Genomic DNA, 19,481 nt, shown 5'->3' with positions numbered 1-19,481 from the left:
TATCATAGTCGGTGCTTTAGAAGGATTTCAGGGATGTTGTGCTGCAACTGATAATAATGTTGGTTACAGTCATTTGTCATAGCTTCTTCCATTTCATGCAGATAAGATGTATTACACCTGATGAACAATGTCACTCAGATTACAATGGCACCATCTGGTGGCAAACTGTAAGACTAAAATCTTCCAAAGTGATTTTTGTAAGACCGTGGCACTAGATAAAAAGTTTTACAACAACATTTATGGGGTAATAGAAAATAAATACTAAAAGCACTAGACAATTTTCTCCAAAACCCATTTATTGAGTTGATATTCTGACCACACTGTGGAGTACAAACCTGCATCCCCTGGTTGTGTGTGCTTACTGGCAGAGGAAGGTACTTGGACACTCGTTTCTGTATGAGGGGGTAAGGTGTTAAGTGTGTTTTTAATATCTTACGACCTCTTCCATAACCACAAACAGGGAGTGAGTGATGCTAGTATAGCTTTGTGAATCAATGACACCAAGTCAAGACAGTCAAAATCTAAACAGGCTACAGTAGTCGTCATGGCATAATATATATATATAAAATGGTGTGACAGACTGAAGTCATGTTACATAAGACAAGGCAACAGAAGGGTAAGATCACCCTCAGGCAGGACTAGCGACCACTGACCGACAACACACACAACAAAAATATATAACCATAGGGGGACCTTAGTCCAATTAGCGTAAAGAACACTGCTTATTTCTGTGTCCATCATTCATTAAAAACAGTCATACTTGGCAGAATTAAACATTTTTCACTAGGCGATTGCTTAAAAATCACAGGTTATGCTTGTGGATCTCAAATTAGGATTCAGGCCACTTAGATTGGCTGAGTGTTACCAAAAGATATGGCTAGACCATAGTGGTAAATCCAGGCTCTGATCAGGCCCTACACCCAAACAAGGGCACTGCGTTCATCCACCTCTGGCCTGCTCGCCTCCCTACCACTGAGGAAGTACAGTTCCCGCTCAGCCCAGTCAAAACTGTTCGCTGCTCTGGCCCCCAATGGTGGAACAAACTCCCTCACGACGCCAGGACAGCGTAGTCAATCACCACCTTCCGGAGACACCTGAAACCCCACCTCTTCAAGGAATACCTAGGATAGGATAAGTAATCCTTCTCACCCCCCTAAAAGATTTAGATGCACTATTGTAAGTGGCTGCTCCACTGGATGTCATAAGGTGTATGCACCAATTTGTAAGTCGCTCTGGATAAGAGCGTCTGCTAAATGACTTAAATGTAAATGTAAATCAATGGAGAAGAGGGCCTCACATCAACAACCTGCCCAGGGACTGCGGTTGAAAATTAGTCAGCTGGCTAAAACCAGCACTTTTACTAAAACGTTGATTAATGTGCACTGTCCCTGTAAAAATACAAATAAACTCAACCTACATCTGAACCCTACATATAGTAAAACAACATGGGATTAATACAGCACTTTAAGGACCAAAGTATAAACAATTGTAAAAAAAAAAAAAAAAAAAAGTTTACAAAAACATGAATAAAGAGCAGGGTGGGCTGAAATAAGAGATGTATCAGTGTATGGGGAGGGGAGGGTTGGGGTTAGGATACGAACCTGGTTTAGGGTAAGGGGCATGTGGGTTGGTAGGGGACAAAAATGTCAGAGGTGGGGGGGGAGCAAGGTGGTGAAGGGCTTTGTAGGTCAGAAAGAAGAGCTTGTAATCAATGCGTTGAGAGACAGGGAGCTAGTGAAGTTCACAGAGGAGATGTGCTACCAGTACTTAGTGTGGGTGAGGGGGTCAGGCTGCAGAGTTATGAACCATTTGGAGCTTATGGAGGGAGCCAGGAGGAGATGAATGCGTATTTCAACGGCAGGACAAGTTGGACCTGACTTTGGCAATGTTGCGGAGGTGGAAGAATGACAATTTGCCAGTCTGTCGTATGTGATGGTCAAAGGAGAGGGTGAAGCCAAGGTTGTGTGTGTGGGGGGAGACAGTGGTGTCAATCGCAAGATTACCAGCTTTGGTGAAGATGGATTTGGTGTCTATGAGTAGGAGTTCCGTTTTATAAATGCTTAGCTTGAGGAAGTGTTGTTGCAGCCATGTTTTTATTGCTGAGAAAGGAATTTCAATGTGGGTCGAATAGGGATTTGGTGCCGAGGTGATCTAGGTGTCACCTGACCAAGGAAGATGTAGAGTAAGGGGCCCAGCACAGTACCTTGGGGAACACCCTGTGTGACTGCAGTGGCGTCTGAGGTATGGCCATTGAGGGAGAGGTAGTGGGTCCGGTTTATGAGGTACGATTGTAGCCAGGAAAGTGCTGTACCCTCAATCTGATGACTCAGTGCTAAAAGTGGCACTCCGGTCAAGGAGAATCAGGATGTTAATGACATCAGCACCAGCAGAGGTGAGGTCATTCACAACTTTGAGTGCAGTTTCAGTACTGTGGTGGAAACCAGAATGGAGGGGCTTGAATTCTTTTTTTACTAGCAGGTGGGTTTGAATTGGGAGGAAACAGTCTCTTCCAGAGTCTTGGATAGGAAGGTTGGAAATTGTGCAGAAAGATGGTGTCCGTTCCGTCATTTTTAAGATGGGGGAGGGGTGCCTGCAGCTGTTCTGTAGTTGGAGGGGTGAGATCCGTGGGCAAGGGAGAGGTTGATGGTGTGTGATATATGGACAGAGAGCAGGCAGGCTAGAACAGTAGGAGAGGATCAGGGATGGACAGAGCAGGCAGGCTTTAATGAACAGAACAGTAGGGAGAGGATCCAGGGATGGACAGAGCAGGCAGGCTTTAATGAGAACATAGCTGTGATGAGTAAGTTGTGGTGTTGATGACAGGAATTTTGAGATATAGGGAGAGTCAATGAGTGCAAATTCGTAGAGCCGGGTTTCAGGGGTGACGGTTGAGGTTGATGGGGGGAGGGGCAGATAAGAGAGATTGATCAGTCAGTGAAGTGTATTTTGGTGAGCTCTTCCTTGAAAATAGCTGACGAAAGGAATTGCAGAGTTCAGTGCAGGGAGTAGAGAAGGCGTCGTCACGAGGCTGAAGTAGTTTGCTGACAGTGGGGAATTGAGGGAGACAGAGCAGGGGTTGACTTGGGCAGCTAGTTCATCAGGAGAGTTGGGGGCGTGTTCAAGGGGCAGAGCAGATGGCATTAGAGTTGTAGGGGGTCAACAGCTTTTATGATGCAGAAGGAGTTGGTCTGTATTGTTGGGTAACATTGAAACAGTCCAGAACAGCAATGAAAGAGGCAAGTTGAGTTTAATGAGTCCACATGAATATTGATATTGCAAAGCAACAGCAAGGATGGGGAGAGTGGGACAGCAATGGCAAGTAGTTTAGATAGGAATGATTCATTAGCTTTGGGAGGACCCCCCCCCCCCCTGGACAAGACCCCTCCTTGAGGCAGACAGACTGCTTGTGGAGGGAATGATTACGTCTCGAGGGTCCTAGGTCTTCTAGAAGCTCTGGTTGAGTTCTGGGCAGACAGTCCCCCGTGGTTCAGTGTTGGTCGTGGCCCATAGTCCCTGCTGTCAATAGTGTGTGTGTTTAAAGTTGGGAGATGAGGTGATCACAGTTTGGGTTGGTTGGACATCTTGGTCTTCAGGTTCTCTGACAGTTTATCCAGGAACTCAAAGGTGTTCAGGTAGTCTGAGCGTTTGGTACTAAGGGAGAAGAGAAGATGAAGGAAAGAAAGACCGTTGGAGTCAGTCTAGTTTCAGAGTGAGATTTACTGTGCGTATGTATGCATGCTACTCACCCTGCCATGCCTTTGATACAGATAGCCAGATCCTTGGTCATGAAGCCAGCCTCGATGGTCTCCACGCAGACGACCTCCAAGGCCTCAGCAAACACACGCAGCTCTGTGTTGTCATCCAGCTTCGCCCGGTGCAGCAGCCCCCGCGACCACGCAAAGATGGACGCTGCGCGCACACACACACACACACACACACACACACGTTAGGGACATGTCAAAACGTTGAGCTCTTTTCCTAGGTCCTCATGTTGCCTGTGTTTCTCTGTGCTGTAATCAATAGAAAACACAGTTTATATTGGACAAATTCAGGTAGGTCCCTCCCAGTTTGGTGTAAGAAACATTTTGCAACATAATCAGTGTAATGAATATACCCCTGCTACATGCAGATCTACATCCAGAAGGGGAATGAGGCTGAAAGGTTCTATAGGCATTATCAGTCGGAGACTGCATGAAATAGAACATACATGGTATCTGTGTCTAATTTACCGATGGGGTTGGTGGATGTCTCCTTGCCCTGCTGGTGCTGTCTGTAGTGGCGTGTTACCGTGCCGTGGGCCGCCTCCGACTCCACAGTACGACCGTCAGGACAGATGAGCACACTGGTCATCATACCAAGGGACCCATAACCTGGGGTACACACAGAGGTATTAAATACATCTGTCACAAAGTACTTAACAGCTTACTGGATATAAACGCTCAGGGACAGTAGTGCCAAGACAAAATATATATCAGCATTCTCCTGTGTTCTGGAACTAAAAGGCATTCTATTAAGAATATTTTAAGACTAATTCAAAAATGGACTAGTGTCTGGACTACATCAGAGTACACTAGACTGGACTAGCTGGTCTTACCTTGGGCTACAGAGTCAGACTGGACTAGCTGGTCTTACCTTGGGCTACAGAGTCAGACTGGACGTCCCCGTCATAGTTCTTGCAGGCCCAGATGAATCCTCCATCAGACTTCATGGCCTGAGCCACCATGTCATCAATCAGACGATGCTCATACCAGATCCCCTTCTGCTCAAACTTAGAGCGGTACTGCCTGGGACACACAGGAACAGGTCTGAGAACAGGGTTTACACACCTAAACCTCATACTGTCCTTTATAAAGGAGTCAGAAATTGAACATTTGCATAGTAGGTGGGGGGGGTCAGGGCTTGTCGGCCAATTACAATGTATGGTTGACGATAAAGGGTATGTAACGCGTGTGTATCGTCTACATGCTGAAAAATATATTGTCAATAGGGAAAATAAATATTTACTCTGCAATTAAATGTCTGAGGCCAGGCAGACATACTTTTCATAGATCTCCTGGAAGATATCTTTGAAGCGTCCGTCGTACTTCTTGAGGATGGTGTTCTTGGTGCTGAGGTACAGAGGCCAGGCTTTTTGCAGCCCCATCTGGAAGGAGCTGTGGGCAAAGTCCCTGATGGAGCTGTCTGTGTTGTACATCCCCAGAGCCACACCACCTGAACCTGGAGGACAAAGACATCATTCTCATGAAGATACTGTACACGCACATGAATACGCCACACACACTAAGACAGCCACCTCCCCCCTCCCCCATTTTGCAAACAGAGCAATGGAGCCAACCTTAATCACAACCTCTAGTTAATCAAAATTCTATGTTTGTCTACAGTATGTGCAGAAGAGGGAGGTACACAGCTGATTTATCATTCAGAGTTGCCGTTGTCATATTGTAATATTTACACAGCAAACATATGTAAAGATTGTCATATTGACATACACAGGCTGGCACCATAGGCTAACACAATATTATATAACAGACTAAATCTATTCTGGACATTATTTTCCCTTACAAGCAAAGGTTACATTTTAAGATTGATTTTCATTGACAAGTAAAACTTGTGGTTTTACCTTCAAAGTCATGGACGACAAAGTTCATTGGCTCCCCAATCTTGGGTGTGAATTTCATCTCCAGTCTCCCAGGTCCAGGTACCACAAAGTCTGTGGCCTTGTACTGCAAAGGGGAGAGAGAGAGTGGAGAGGTTTTAGATGAAACAGACAATGGCTCCATCTAGTGGATGAAAATAGAAGTGCAATCCCTGTCTGGGGCAACCAGGCACTGGACTACTGTTCACTGGGTAGATGACAGTAACCTGTAATCTCAGAATAGATGACAGGTTACATTGCTTTTAGAGATCTGAAAAACAGATGTCTGGTCAAAATGAAATCATTGTTATGGTTGTCTTCAACCAATCAGTAGTGTGGATGCAACCAAAAGAGCAATCCGAAATAGCACTGTATTACAATAAAAAACAAATCCAGGCCATACGGTGACGTGATTGTCAAATACAGTAACCAACCAAAAGGTCAAGTTCCCACCTCATTTCTCAATGGAGTTGAAGCGTATTGACAACGGCATGGTGCCACGTAGAGGTTACATTGTTCTCTAGCTGCAGTACAGTATGAATGACGTTCTACTTTGAGACGTGGAGCCAGTGTAGCTACATCATGGTCTAAAGGGCAACAAAGCCATTTTAAAATCAGTGACTGAGCGTTCAGTGACAAAACCAGTCTATTTGTCTCTCTGTGAGCAGGCCTGACCATCACACCTCTAGTCGGCATTAAGTTAACATGTGATCACCTGGAGACTGTACAATATCTCCCTTAATTAAAAACGTGTTAACCTGACGGGGTACCACTAACACATAGCTTCATTTACCATAGCATAGCATCCATTCTCTGTCTCGAGGTAAATCAGATTCAAGGAAGTGAGGGAGGAAGGGCCTAGAGAAACCTAGAGAGCCAATCATTAGGGGTGGGGGGGGCATGGTATGAAGACATTTTGATTAGAGGTCAACCGATTATGATTTTTCAACGCCGATATCGATTATTGGAGGACCAAAAAAAGCAGATGCTGATTTTTATTTATTTATAATAATGACAATTACAACATTACTGAATGAACACTTATTTTAACTTAATATAATAAATCAATAAAATCAATTTAGCATCAAATAAATAATGAAACATGTTCAATTTGGTTTAAATAATGCAAAAACAAAGTGTTGGAGAAGAAAGTAAAAGTGCAATATGAGCCATGTAAAAAAGCTAACGTTTAAGTTCCTTGCTCAGAACATGAGAACATATGAAAGCTGGTGGTTCCTTTTAACATGAGTCATCAATATTTCCAGGTAAGAAGTTTTAGGTTGTAGTTATTATAGGATTTATAGGACTATTTCTTTCTATACCATTTGTATTTCATTAACCTTTGACTATTGGATGTTCTTATAGGCACTTTAGTATTGCCAGTGTAACAGTATAGCTTCCGTCCCTCTCCTCGCCGCTACCTGGGCTCGAACCAGGAACACAACGACAACAGCCACCCTCGAAGCAGCGTTACTCAAGCAGAGCAAGGGGAACATCTACTCCAAGTCTCAGAGCGAGTGACGTTTGAAACGCTATTAGCGTGCACCCCGCTAACTAGCCAGCCATTTCACATCGGTTACACCAGCCTAATCTCGGGAGTTGATAGGCTTGAAGTCATAAACAGCTCAATGCTTGAAGCACAACGAAGAGCTGCTGGCAAACGCACTAAAGTGCTGTTTGAATGAATGCTTACGAGCCTGCTGCTGCATACCACTGCTCTATCAAATATACTTAATTATAACATAATAACACAGAAATACAAGCCTTAGGTCATTAATATGGTCAAAAACGGAAACTATAATTTCGAAAAAACAAATAGTTTATTCTTTCAGTGAAATACAGAACCGTATTTTATCTAACGGGTGGCAACCAGTCTAAATATTCCTTTCACATTGTACAACCTTCAATGTTATGTCATAATTACGTACAATTCTGGCAAATTAGTTTGCAATGAGCCAAGCGGTCTAAACTGTTGCATATACAGTGGGGCAAAAAAGTATTTAGTCTGCCACCAATTGTGCAAGTTCTCCCACTTAAAAAGATGAGGCCTTTCATTTTCATCATAGGCACACTTAAACTATGACAGACAAAATAAGAAGAAAAAAAAAATCCAGAAAAATCACATTGTAGGATTTTTAATCAATTTATTTGCAAATTATGGTGGAAAATAAGTATTTGGTCAATAACAAAAGTTTCTCAATACTTTGTCATTGCCAACAAAGGGTATATAACAGAGGTCAAACGTTTTCTGTAAGTCTTAACAGGGTTTTCACACACTGTTGCTGGTATTTTGGCCCATTCCTCCATACAGATCTCCTCTAGAGCAGTGATTTATGTTTTGGGGCTGTTGCTGGGCAACACGAACTTTCAACTCCCTCCAAAGATTTATGGGGTTGAGATCTGGAGACTGGCTAGGCCACTCCAGGACCTTGAAATGCTTCTTACGAAGCCACTCCTTCGTTGCCCGGGCGGTGAGTTTGGGATCATTGTCATGCTGAAAGACCCAGCCACGTTTAATCTTCAATGCCCTTGCTGATGGAAGGAGGTTCACTCAAAATCGATACATGGCCCCATTCATTCCTTCCTTTACACGGATCAGTCGTCCTGGTCCCTTTGCAGAAAAACAGCCCCACAGCATGATGTTTCCACCCCCATGCTTCACAGTAGGTATGGTGTTCTTTGGATGCAACTCAGCATTCTTTGTCCTCCAAACACGACGAGTTGAGTTTTTACCAAAAAGTTATATTTTGGTTTCATCTGACCATATGATATTCTCCCAATCTTCTTCTGGATCATCCAAATGCTCTCTAGCAAACTTCAGACAGGCCTGGACATGTACTGGCTTAAGCAGGGGGACACGTCTGGCACTGCAGGATTTGAGTCCCTGGCGGCAAAGTGGGTTACTGAATGTAGGCTTTGTTACTTTGGTCCCAGCTCTCTGTAGGTCATTCACTAGGTCCCCCCGTGTAGTTCTGGGATTTTTGCTCACCGTTCTTGTGATCATTTTGACCCCACGGGGTGAGATCTTGCGTGGAGCCCCAGATCGAGGGAGATTATCAGTGGTCTTGTCTGTCTTCCATTTCCTAATAATTGCTCCCACTTTTGATTTCTTCAAACCAAGCTGCTTACCTATTGCAGATTCAGTCTTCCCAGCCTGGTGCAGGTCTACAATTTTGTTTCTGGTGTCCTTTGACAGCTCTTTGGTCTTGGCCATAGTGGAGTTTGGAGTGTGACTGTTTGAAGTTGTGGACAGGTGTCTTTTATACTGATAACAAGTTCAAACAGGTGCCATTAATACAGGTAACGAGTGGAGGACAGAGGAGCCTCTTAAAGAAGAAGTTACAGGTCTGTGAGAGCCAGAAATCTTGCTTGTTTGTAGGTGACCAAATACTTATTTTCCACCATAATTTGCAAATAAATTCATTTAAAAAAAATCATACAATGTGATTTTCTGGAGAAAAAAATATATTATTTTGTCTGTCATAGTTTAAGTGTACCTATGATGAAAATTACAGGCCTCTCTCCTCTTTTTAAGTGGGAGAACTTGCACAATTGGTGGCTGACTAAATACTTTTTTGCCCCACTGTACCCTGACTCTGCATGCAATGAACGCAAGAGAAATGACAATTTCACCTAGTTAATATTGCCTGCTAACCTTTCCTTTAGCTAAATATGCATGTTTAAAAATATATACTTCTGTGTATTGATTTTAAGAAAGGCATTGTAGTTTATGGTTGGAGCAACAGTCCTTTTTCGCGAATGCGCACCGCATTGACTATATGAAACGCAGGACACGCTAGATAAAATAGTAATATCATCAACCATGTGTAGTTATAACTAGTGATTATGATTGATTGATTGTTTTTTCTAAGATAAGTTTAATGCTAGCTAGTAACTAACCTTTGTTTCTTACTGCATTCGCGTAACTGGCAGGCTCCTCGTGAGGCAGGTGGTTAGAGCGTTGGACTAGTTAACCGTAAGGTTGCAAGATTGGATCCCTGAGCTGACAAGGTAAAAATCTGTCGTTCTGCCCCCGAACAAGGCAGTTAACCCACTGTTCCTAGGCCATCATTGAAAATAACAATGTGTTCTTAACTGACTTGCCTCGTTAAATAAAGGTATAAAAAATGGTAATCCAAAAATACCAATTTCGATTGTTATGAAAACTTGAAATCGGCCCTTCCAATTAATCGGTCGCGCTCTAATTTTAATGAATGGTTACCTGGTCTCCGTGGGCATGCCTGCCGATGATGATGGGTTTGACCCAGCCGGGCACCAGGCGGGGGATGTTCTTACAGATGATGGCCTCCCTGAACACGGTGCCCCCCAGGATGTTACGGATGGTCCCGTTGGGCGAGCGCCACATCTGCTTTAGCTTGAACTCCTCCACCCGGTTTTCATCCGGCGTGATGGTGGCACACTTAATGCCCACGTTGTAGCGCCGCGTCGCCTCCGCCGCCTCAACCGTCACCTTGTCGTCCGTGGCATCGCGGTTCTCCATGCCCAGGTCGTAGCTGAGGGAAGGGCAGAAGAGCAGCAGAGAGGAGGATAATTGTTACCTTTAGGGTTCATGGGAGGACAAATGCTATGAAGAGTATGTGGGCCTGTGAAACCAATTAAAAAGTGAATGTTTCTATCAGAATAAAGTTTAATACATTTACTGTGTGTTTTTGTTCGATGTCATGTAGCCTTCTATAATGAAGTCAGTGGGGATTCCCAATGCAAAGCCTACCTCTGATGACTTGAACCACCTCATCAGGGAGTTCCCTACTCTATCAGGTCTAACAGAGCCACACTGTACCAATCAAAACAGGACCCAGTAAACAAAACCTTCCCTTTTCAAATGCAGCAGGAATTAAACAATTGCAAAAAGTAGAATGTATTTGTCGAACAGAGCAACATTCAAATCAGTGTGAAATGATGTAAATCACAGTGTCATCACTATAGAGTAAGCTTGGTGAGAGGCTGAACCAGAAACAGTATACAAGATGCTAACATGTGAACAAAGAGGCCAGTCTTCGCAGGCTGCTGCTACGTGACTGAACTAATGAATTACTCCTCTGAAAGAACCAACACATCCGAGCAGGCGATGGGGTGCTCTTGTTTTCCACTAGTTACCTCAAGCAAAAAGTCAATTGGCTAGATCTTTTTTTTAACGGTGTCTTTTTGGTCTTAAATTTAAGGTTAGGCATAAGGTTAGCAGTGTGATTAAGGTTGTTTAAAATGTTATTTTAAGAGAAATTGTAATAATAGGCGGGGTTTATGACAGCTAGTGATGACTGACGTGCTACTACTGGTGGTAATGAACTATTAGTTTGAGGTATTATTACATAACCAACTTCCCATTTCTACATACAGTTAGAGACCGGGTTGTATGCTCAAACACATTTTTTTTACCTTTATTTAACTAGGCAAGTCAGTTAAGAACAAATTCTTATTTTCAATGACGGCCTAGAAACAGTGGGTTAACTGCCTGTTCAGGTGCAGAACCTTCCGGTTACTAGTCCAACGCTCTAACCGCTCCAACAATGAAAGAAGGAACTATTTATTTGTTTATTGATTTAACGCTAAAACACCCCACAAATAAAGTGCACTGCACCCGTACATCCAAAAAAGACAAGACTAAGCATAAATACCTCATTTCCTTGTAAGCCTTTCCTTGTGTAAACTGGGTTTTGTTCAACAACCTTTCACCCAGTTTCTCCCTCCCCCTTAGCCTAGTACTACAACAATGTGCAACTCCACAGACAACCGCAGGTTAGATGTGCATCTCAATGTCATTGGGAAATCTGCACATCTGATACAGCACTACAGGCGTTGTGTAATGGTGCGAGATGGGGATAAATTGCCTGAGGACTGTGTGCGCACTGTGGTTGACCAAGATGACAGACCGAATGCATTCCTAAGATTTGTGAAACCAATGAGTGTGCCTTACAGACACAGAAACTGGGACAGCAGGAATAAAACAAACCTGCAAGAATAAAAAAAAATAAAAAATTAAACTTAAGCTATCCTTCCCACTTGACAATAATTGGATACATTTTTTAATTACTGGAGATAAAAAAAAAAAAATTAAAAATCTGCCCAGGACATGGGTAACAAGCATGACCACAGGTCAGGTCATGGGTAATGAGCATGACCACAGGTCAGGACATGGGTAATCTCTTTCCAAAACACTTCTGCCCAAATGCACGTAGAGTCTAGTGGACGAACGCGTCAAACTTGACCTTCGTTAGCAGAAAGCCCAGGAGAAACTCCCGGCACATAGACATCAGCTTATTTTACCAACCAATAATTTCCCATAACACCTTCCCCCCCTAACCCTCCCGTACAACAGCACACCACAAGCACAGAGCCACGCCTCAGTAGTGTGTTTTGACAAAATTAAAATAGTTCACTCATTAAGGTCACTCCCACTAAATTCTAAATGGTCATTCCCCCAAACCAAATTCTAAATGGTAATTCCCCCAGACCAAATTCTAAATGGTCATTCCCCCAGACCAAATTCTAAATGGTCATTCCCACAGACCAAATTCTAAATGGTAATTCCCCCAGACCAAATTCTAAATGGTAATTCCCCCAGACCAAATTCTAAATGGTAATTCCCCCAGACCAAATTCTAAATGGTCATTCCCCCAGACCAAATTCTAAATGGTCATTCCCACAGACCAAATTTGAATAGTTGATGTTCCAGGCTTATTATGTGCTGTTTAACAGTTAAGACACTGAAAAGCTCACGTACAATTGTAATAATCACAGCACTGCAGCCAATGTCGTGTGTGTGTTTAATATCAGTCCACAGTGTGAAGGTCTAGTGCAAAGAGGACTGGACGAGAGCAGAGGACTGGACGAGAGCAGAGGACTGGACGAGAGCAGAGGACTGGACGAGAGCAGAGGACTGGACGAGAGCAGAGGACTGGACGAGAGCAGAGGACTGGACGAGAGCAGAGGACTGGACGAGAGCAGAGGACTGGACGAGAGCAGAGGACTGGACGAGAGCAGAGGACTGGACGAGAGCAGAGGACTGGACGAGAGCAGACTTGAACAGTTCAGATTTGACAGACCAGAGTTGTAGCTCTTGGAAAGGATTGGTTCTGGATCAATCACGCCACATCCAGCTCAACTAGTCTGCTGACATCATGTGATCAGTTTGTCTGGGGGGGGTTTGGGTAATACACTGCTGTTTAAAACAGCTACCTCTAAGAACAAACTAGTCCTCACAGTTTCAAAATGCATTGGTCTTTTCAAAAATGGTAAATGATTATACAAGTCCCTTTGATCTGGCCATCACACTACCTTTTACCCAACACTTGAAACATGCCACATGTTCTGAACAGACATCTAATACAGGATAGCATGAGAGTACAATACAGAACACGTTGCACAATAATGTGCAGCGACAACTAACAAACCTGTCCTTGGTGATATTTGCTAGTGTCTAGGGTTAGTGTAGTACAGAGCCCAGCTACAATCAGCATTTCCACATCACGTGTTATTCCTGTAACCTATAGGGGTTTCCTGTGCATGCGACTTAAGAAAAACTGAGAATTACAAGTCAACCTAGTGAACCCTGTAGTGAAGCCTACGCGCCAACCCAGGCGAACCCACCCACCCACCCACCCACCAACCCTACCCACCCACCAAGCAAACCCTACCCACCAACCTACCTAGGGAAGCCTACCCACCCACCAACCTAGCGAACCCTACACACCCGACCACCAACCTAGCGAACCCTACCCACCCACCCACCCACCAACCAACCTAGCGAACCCTACCCACCCACCCACCAACCAACCTAGCGAACCCTATCCACCCACCCACCAACCTAGCGAACCCACCAACCTAGCGAACCCACCAACCTAGCGAACCCACCAACCTACCCACCAACCTAGCGAACCCCACCCACCAACCTAGCCCACCAACCAACCTAGCGAACCCTACCCACCCGCCCACCAACCAACCCTACCCTACCCGCCCTACCCACCTACGCCCACCAACCAACCTAACCCTACCTACCCCCCACCAACCAACCTAGCGCCCTACCACCAACCAACCACCTAGCGAACCCTACCTACCCGCCCACCAACCAACCTAGCGAACCCTACCCACCCGCCCCAACCAACCAACCCTACCCACCCGCCACCAACCAACCTACCAACCAACCAACCTAGAACCCTAACCAACCTAGCCCCTACCCGCCCACCAACCAACCTAGCGAACCCTACCTACCCGCCCACCAACCACCCACCCCTACCCGCCCACCAACCAACCTAGCGAACCCTACCCACCCGCCCACCAACCAACCTAGCGAACCCTACCCGCCCACCCCAACCAACCTAGCCCACCAACCAACCTAGCGAACCCTACCTACCCGCCCACCAACCAACCTAGCGAACCCTACCTACCCGCCCCCACCAACCAACCTACCCACCCACCAACCCCCTACCCACCCACCAACCTAGCCCCTACCAACCAACCCACCAACCAACCTAGCGAACCCTACCCACCAACCAACCAACCCTACCAACCAACCAAGCCAACCCTACCCACCCACCCACCAAACCAACCTAGCGAACCCTACCCCCGCCCACCAACCAACCAACCTAGCGAACCCTACCTACCCGCCCACCAACCAACCAACCTAGCGAACCCTACCTACCCGCCCACCAACCAACCAACCTAGCGAAACCTACCTAACCACCAACCTTCCTAGCGAACCCTACCTACCAACCCGCCCCTACCCCCGCCCACCAACCTAGCGAACCCTACCCGCCCGCCCACCAACCAACCTCGAACCCTACCCGCCCGCCCAACTACCTAGCGAACCCTACCCACCCACCTACCTAGCGAACCCTACCCACCCACCTACCTAGCGAACCCTACCCACCCACCTACCTAGCGAACCCTACCCACCCACCCACCCACCTAGCGAACCCTACCCACCCACCCCACCTACCTAGCGAACCCTACCCACCCACCCACCAACCAACCTAGCGAACCCTACCCACCCACCCACCAACCTAGCGAACCCTACCCACCCCACCCACCTACCTAGCGAACCCTACCCACCCACCCACCTACCTAGCGAACCCTACCCACCCACCAACACCTAGCGAACCCTACCCACCCACCCACCAACCTAGCGAACCCTACCCACCCACCCACCAACCTAGCGAACCCTACCCACCCCACCTAGCGAACCCTACCCACCCACCTAGCGAACCCTACCCACCCACCAACCAACCAACCTAGCGAACCCTACCCACCCACCTAGCGAACCCTACCCACCCACCTACCTAGCGAACCCTACCCACCCACCTACCTACCCCTTACCTTCCTAGTGAACCCTACCCACCCACCTACCTACCTTCCTAGCGAACCCTACCCACCAACCAACCTAGCGAACCCTACCCACCCAGCGAACCCTACCCACCCACCTACCTACCTTCCTAGCGAACCCTACCCACCCACCAACCTAGCGAACCCTACCCGCCCACCCGCCCACCAACCGAGCGAACCCTACCCGCCCGCCAACCCACCTAGCGAACCCTACCCGCCCACCAACCCTACCCGCCCGCCAAACCACCTAGCGAACCCTACCCTACCCACCCCTACCCGCCCGCCAACCCACATAGCGAACCCTACCCGCCCGCCAACCCACATAGCGAACCCTACCCGCCCGCCAACCCACATAGCGAACCCTACCCGCCCGCCAACCCACATAGCGAACCCTACCCACATAGCCCCTACCAACGCCAACCCACATAGCGAACCCTACCCGCCCGCACACCCACCTAGCAAACCCTACCCGCCCGCCACCCACCTAGCAAACCCTACCCGCCCGCCCACCCACCTAGCGAACCCTACCCGCCCGCCAACCTACCTAGCGAACCCTACCCACCCGCCAACCTACCTAGCGAACCCTACCCACCCGCCAACCCTACCCACCCGCCAACCTACCTAGCGAACCCTACCCACCCGCCAACCTACCTAGCGAACCCTACCCACCCACCAACCCACCTAGCGAACCCTACCCACGTAGATTCACAACACTGCTATAACTTTGCTCTATTCATTCCGGTTCTATCTATGTATTTAAGGTATAGGAACTGTGTCAAAACAGGGTGCACTACCTGAACTTGTCCAATAAGAAGTGCTCATTTTCATTGTAAAATGTTTCCCGTTACCCTTTGCTACGGCGTACAGTAATGACTACAAGCCCAGGTGTAGCAGCAGGTACAAGTCACCTGTGCAGGTCCATCTCCAGGTAGGGGAAGATGAGCTTCTCCTTAATGAGCTCCCAGATGACTCTGGTCATCTCATCCCCCTGCATCTCCACCACCGACCCTGCCTTGATCTTCTGGGACATCCTGAAACCTGGGGGAGGCAGAGTAGGAGAGAGTCAGTCAATAGTAACAAGAAAATGGCAGCTGGCAAGCCTTCTGCATGTGGATGTTATTTCAGCAGTGATACAGTCAAGGCAATTTCCCCCTGGTCTAAAGTACATTTCAAATTAATTTACAACTTGGCTTACTAGACCAGTGAGTCAGCATTTCTCTTGTATTAAATGCCATTTTGCTAAACAGGGACAGTTTCAAAGAGATTCCAACCTCTAGTTTTACAAGTATAACAACGTCACCTGAAGCAGAATTAGTTTTAGCACCTATGGCCCATTTCTCTAAACTGAACATGGATAGCCTACATTAGCTACCGGCAAGATCAAGGCAAGAAACCTTGAGATAAAATGCATCCAATCAACAAGGCAGACTGCTGAGTCGATACATTGCTTCTTCTGAAGAACTTCGTAACAATGTTTTAACATTCCACCCGGAAAAGTGAACCCCAGAATGTTACATACATTTAACACCGACTGGCCATCGTATGATGAGGAGGGGCTAATAGTCTAGGGATACTGGCAAAGACTAGACGAAGTTAAAGAATCTAACGTTAGTCTGGGCTAAATTACCTCATGTTAATCGCGAATATTAATTTACAGAATGTGTGCACAATCAGCCGGTGTGAGAGTTAATAGGCCACTTGTATTTTAAAGACCCCGATGGTATTTGTTATGTCCAACAATGGTTAGTTGGGCTATTGTAGCCAGACAACGGGGATGTAGCGATGATCAGACCAAATAAAAGCGTTTAGACCCAATATACCTTAGCAGTAGATACTATGAGTGCCTACCTTCGTTTCTAACAGAACCACAATATGTTGGTAATAGTTTAGGCTGTAGAGCGGCTTGTTCTGCACGGACTGGTTCTAGAAGGCTGCGGCTACAACTGACGAGAGGAGAGGCGCGGTTTCATATAAATAGAGGCTTCAACCAGGAGGGGGTTTGATTACACTGAACCGGGATAAAAACGGATTTATTGCCCCTCACCGGGCAAAATCGGAAAGGGAGGAGCGCCTGGCTCAAATATAGCAGGACAGGGCCACAATGTCAACAAAATAACATGATACATCGCTCAGAAACATGTATTTTCTAATAAATAAATATTATAATTTAAGTAGTTTCCTTGGGGAGGCAGGTAAAACGTTGTGTTTATATAAAGAGCAAAACTTCCGTATGTAAAAACACTGGCCTACATAAAACTATGCCATTTTGGTTTTCAGCCAACTTCATCTTGGGCTTTAATTGGGGAAACCGGTTCATCCTCGTAATCAATGCTAACCCGGTTTACCAACGCCATTAATCGAATCCCCTCCTGGTCAGCACCAGTGAACTCACCCGCAAGACAGACACTCCCTGAGCCAATCAGGGGAAATGTCAAAACCAAAACCAGACACCCCACTCGCTGTTTTTTGTTCTCAATGAAATAATGATGTATTACGTAGACCAGATCCAGCTGCTATTACATTGTCTGTGGGAGACACACCCAGTTAAGTAGACTGAAACGTCAATGGTAAACTGCCTTAGTTCACTATCTTCATTTATCCACCATCTTTTCCTAAACCAGCCAATAGAGTAATCCCACACGGCTATGGGAGGGTGTTTATGGGCGGGTAGTGGGTTTTTTCCAAGAGGGTTGTTTGTGCTACGCGGCGGCCTCAATTTCTCTGCGCGAATCATTTTAATAAAAATAAAAACATTTAACAGTTCATGTTAAATGATTAGGAAATGCAGTTTATTTAGGTTCCCAAACACACCCATTTCAACACAACTAACCTAGGCTATCACAATTCTGCCGTTCCTACTCGATCACCGTATGCAATCGTCGTCTCTGCAGCTTTTTGAACAGACTGTTCATTGAGAAGGTGGCCTCATTAATGCACAAGTGCGAAAATGTATGATCATACTGACCTCCAAACCGTAGTCGATCTGGCGCACCGAGCATGTCTTCGTTAAACGGAGTATAGGGAGCTTCGTCTGCCTCAAAGAACGTATGCCTACAAAGACAGACGCGTTCAATGTTTTGATCAGGTCGATGTTGCTACAGCACGGAGGGCTTATTTTTAAAGTAAAATGTGCAACATTTCAACACGAGCATTATGTTGATTTGGCAATGTGATCATAAACTTATAGAAAACACCCAGGCGAGTGTATATCATAAGTCTATCCTCGCCTGGGTGTTTTCCATATGGCACCCCACCCTTAATGCTTGTGTTGCAATGTTGCACAACGTTTAACTCTAAAAAGACCACAGTGCTGTGGCAACATCGGACGGATAAAAATACAGCGTACAAAAATTAGGAACAACTTCCTAATATGGAGTTGCACCCTCTTTTGCCCTCAGAACAGACTCAATTCGTCGGGGCGTGGACTCTACAAGGTGTCGAAAGCGTTCCACGGGGATGCTGGCCCATGTTGACTCTAATTCTCCCCACAGTTGTCAAGTTGGTTGAATGTCCTTTGGGTGGAGGATCATTCTTGATCCAGTGGGGGATTTAGGTATCGGCGACATGGGCAGCCGCGACTGGTTTTCTATCGCTCATTTTCACGTCACGCCAATGATATGTCACCGTGTGGGACTGACCGTCAATTAACCAATGATATGTCACCGTGTGGGACTGACCGTCAATTAACCAATGATATGTCACCGTGTGGGACTGACCGTCAATTAACCAATGATATGTCACCGTGTGGGACTGACCGTCAATTAACCAATGATATGTCACCGTGTGGGACTGACCGTCAATTAACCAATGATATGTCACCGTGTGGGACTGACCGTCAATTAACCTTGTCGGAGAGGACGCCCTGAATCTAGGTTGAGCGAGGCAAGCTTCTGCATGGGAAGGTCTCCCACTAAGAAGTAGGAGGTAGGGCGGGGGTAGGTTGACCTCAGGTCTCCCCACTAGAGGCCCTAGCTAGGGGAAGCGGGGAATCTATCATATAGCGCACCTTCAACTTTGTACAGTATTAATGCAATTAGTAAAATGAGTCACACTATGAAGTGCTACCAAATAAACCACAATGCATTCATAATACTGTTAATGTATAGTTTCACAGACATATTGTTGCATTTTTTTCCTGGTTTGTGCAAAATTGTAAAGAATAATATAAAACCAGTCTGCACACCACCAAGGTGAATTGGTTTAGTCCTGACTCTTGGTTGACAGTGTTGGGTAATGTATCATGCTCGAGTCCCAAATATACACATTTCTTTCTATTTGTCTTTGTAACTTATTTTTGATGTGAGTCTTATTTGCAGTCTTGACAGTCAAATAAGGGATCATAGCTTTCACCTGGTCAGTCTGTCATGGAAAGAGCAGGTGTCCTTTATGTTTTGTACGCACAAACACACATATATATATAACCAAAATATAAACGCAACATATAGTGTTGGTCCCATGTTTCATGAGCTGAAATAAAAGATCCCAGAAATGTTCCATAAGCTTATCT

The 19,481-nt window shown here is 45.9% G+C and overlaps 1 protein-coding gene across 5 annotated transcripts; it reads right to left on the bottom strand.

Moving 5' to 3' along the window:
- Nucleotides 1-3,228: 3,228 nt before the first annotated feature.
- Nucleotides 3,229-18,522, bottom strand: LOC118386368 (isocitrate dehydrogenase [NADP] cytoplasmic-like). Of its 5 annotated transcripts, none has more exons than XM_035774072.2 (10): nucleotides 18,357-18,522; nucleotides 17,940-18,025; nucleotides 15,883-16,012; nucleotides 9,858-10,149; nucleotides 5,621-5,723; nucleotides 5,040-5,217; nucleotides 4,633-4,784; nucleotides 4,230-4,370; nucleotides 3,747-3,909; nucleotides 3,229-3,651 (listed from the first exon to the last, which is right to left on the bottom strand). In XM_035774072.2, the coding sequence occupies exons 2-10, from the start codon at nucleotides 17,971-17,973 to the stop codon at nucleotides 3,558-3,560; spliced, it is 1,287 nt and encodes a 428-aa protein (XP_035629965.2). In that variant the 5' UTR covers nucleotides 17,974-18,025; nucleotides 18,357-18,522; the 3' UTR covers nucleotides 3,229-3,557. The 5 variants fall into 5 exon arrangements, with proteins under 5 accessions (XP_035629965.2, XP_052378838.1, XP_052378837.1 ...); XM_052522878.1 differs by having other exon boundaries at nucleotides 18,321-18,520; XM_052522877.1 differs by lacking the exon at nucleotides 18,357-18,522 and having other exon boundaries at nucleotides 17,940-18,185.
- Between the last annotated feature and the right edge of the window lie 959 nt (nucleotides 18,523-19,481).

Source organism: Oncorhynchus keta, chromosome 7, assembly GCF_023373465.1.
Source record: "Oncorhynchus keta strain PuntledgeMale-10-30-2019 chromosome 7, Oket_V2, whole genome shotgun sequence".
NCBI classification, from domain to species: domain Eukaryota; kingdom Metazoa; phylum Chordata; class Actinopteri; order Salmoniformes; family Salmonidae; genus Oncorhynchus; species Oncorhynchus keta.
This window is presented reverse-complemented; position numbering and strand designations above follow the sequence as displayed.

Excerpts from the sequence above, each read along its gene's own strand:
- LOC118386368 (XM_035774072.2), bottom strand. The coding sequence starts at position 17,973 with ATGCTCGGTGCGCCAGATCGACTACGGTTTGGAG. Across the intron at positions 4,785-5,039 it reads TTCCAGGAGATCTATGAAAA|GCAGTACCGCTCTAAGTTTG; the intron begins GTATGTCTGCCT and ends TGTGTGTCCCAG. Across the intron at positions 3,652-3,746 it reads TGTATCAAAGGCATGGCAGG|TACCAAACGCTCAGACTACC; the intron begins GTGAGTAGCATG and ends CTTCTCCCTTAG.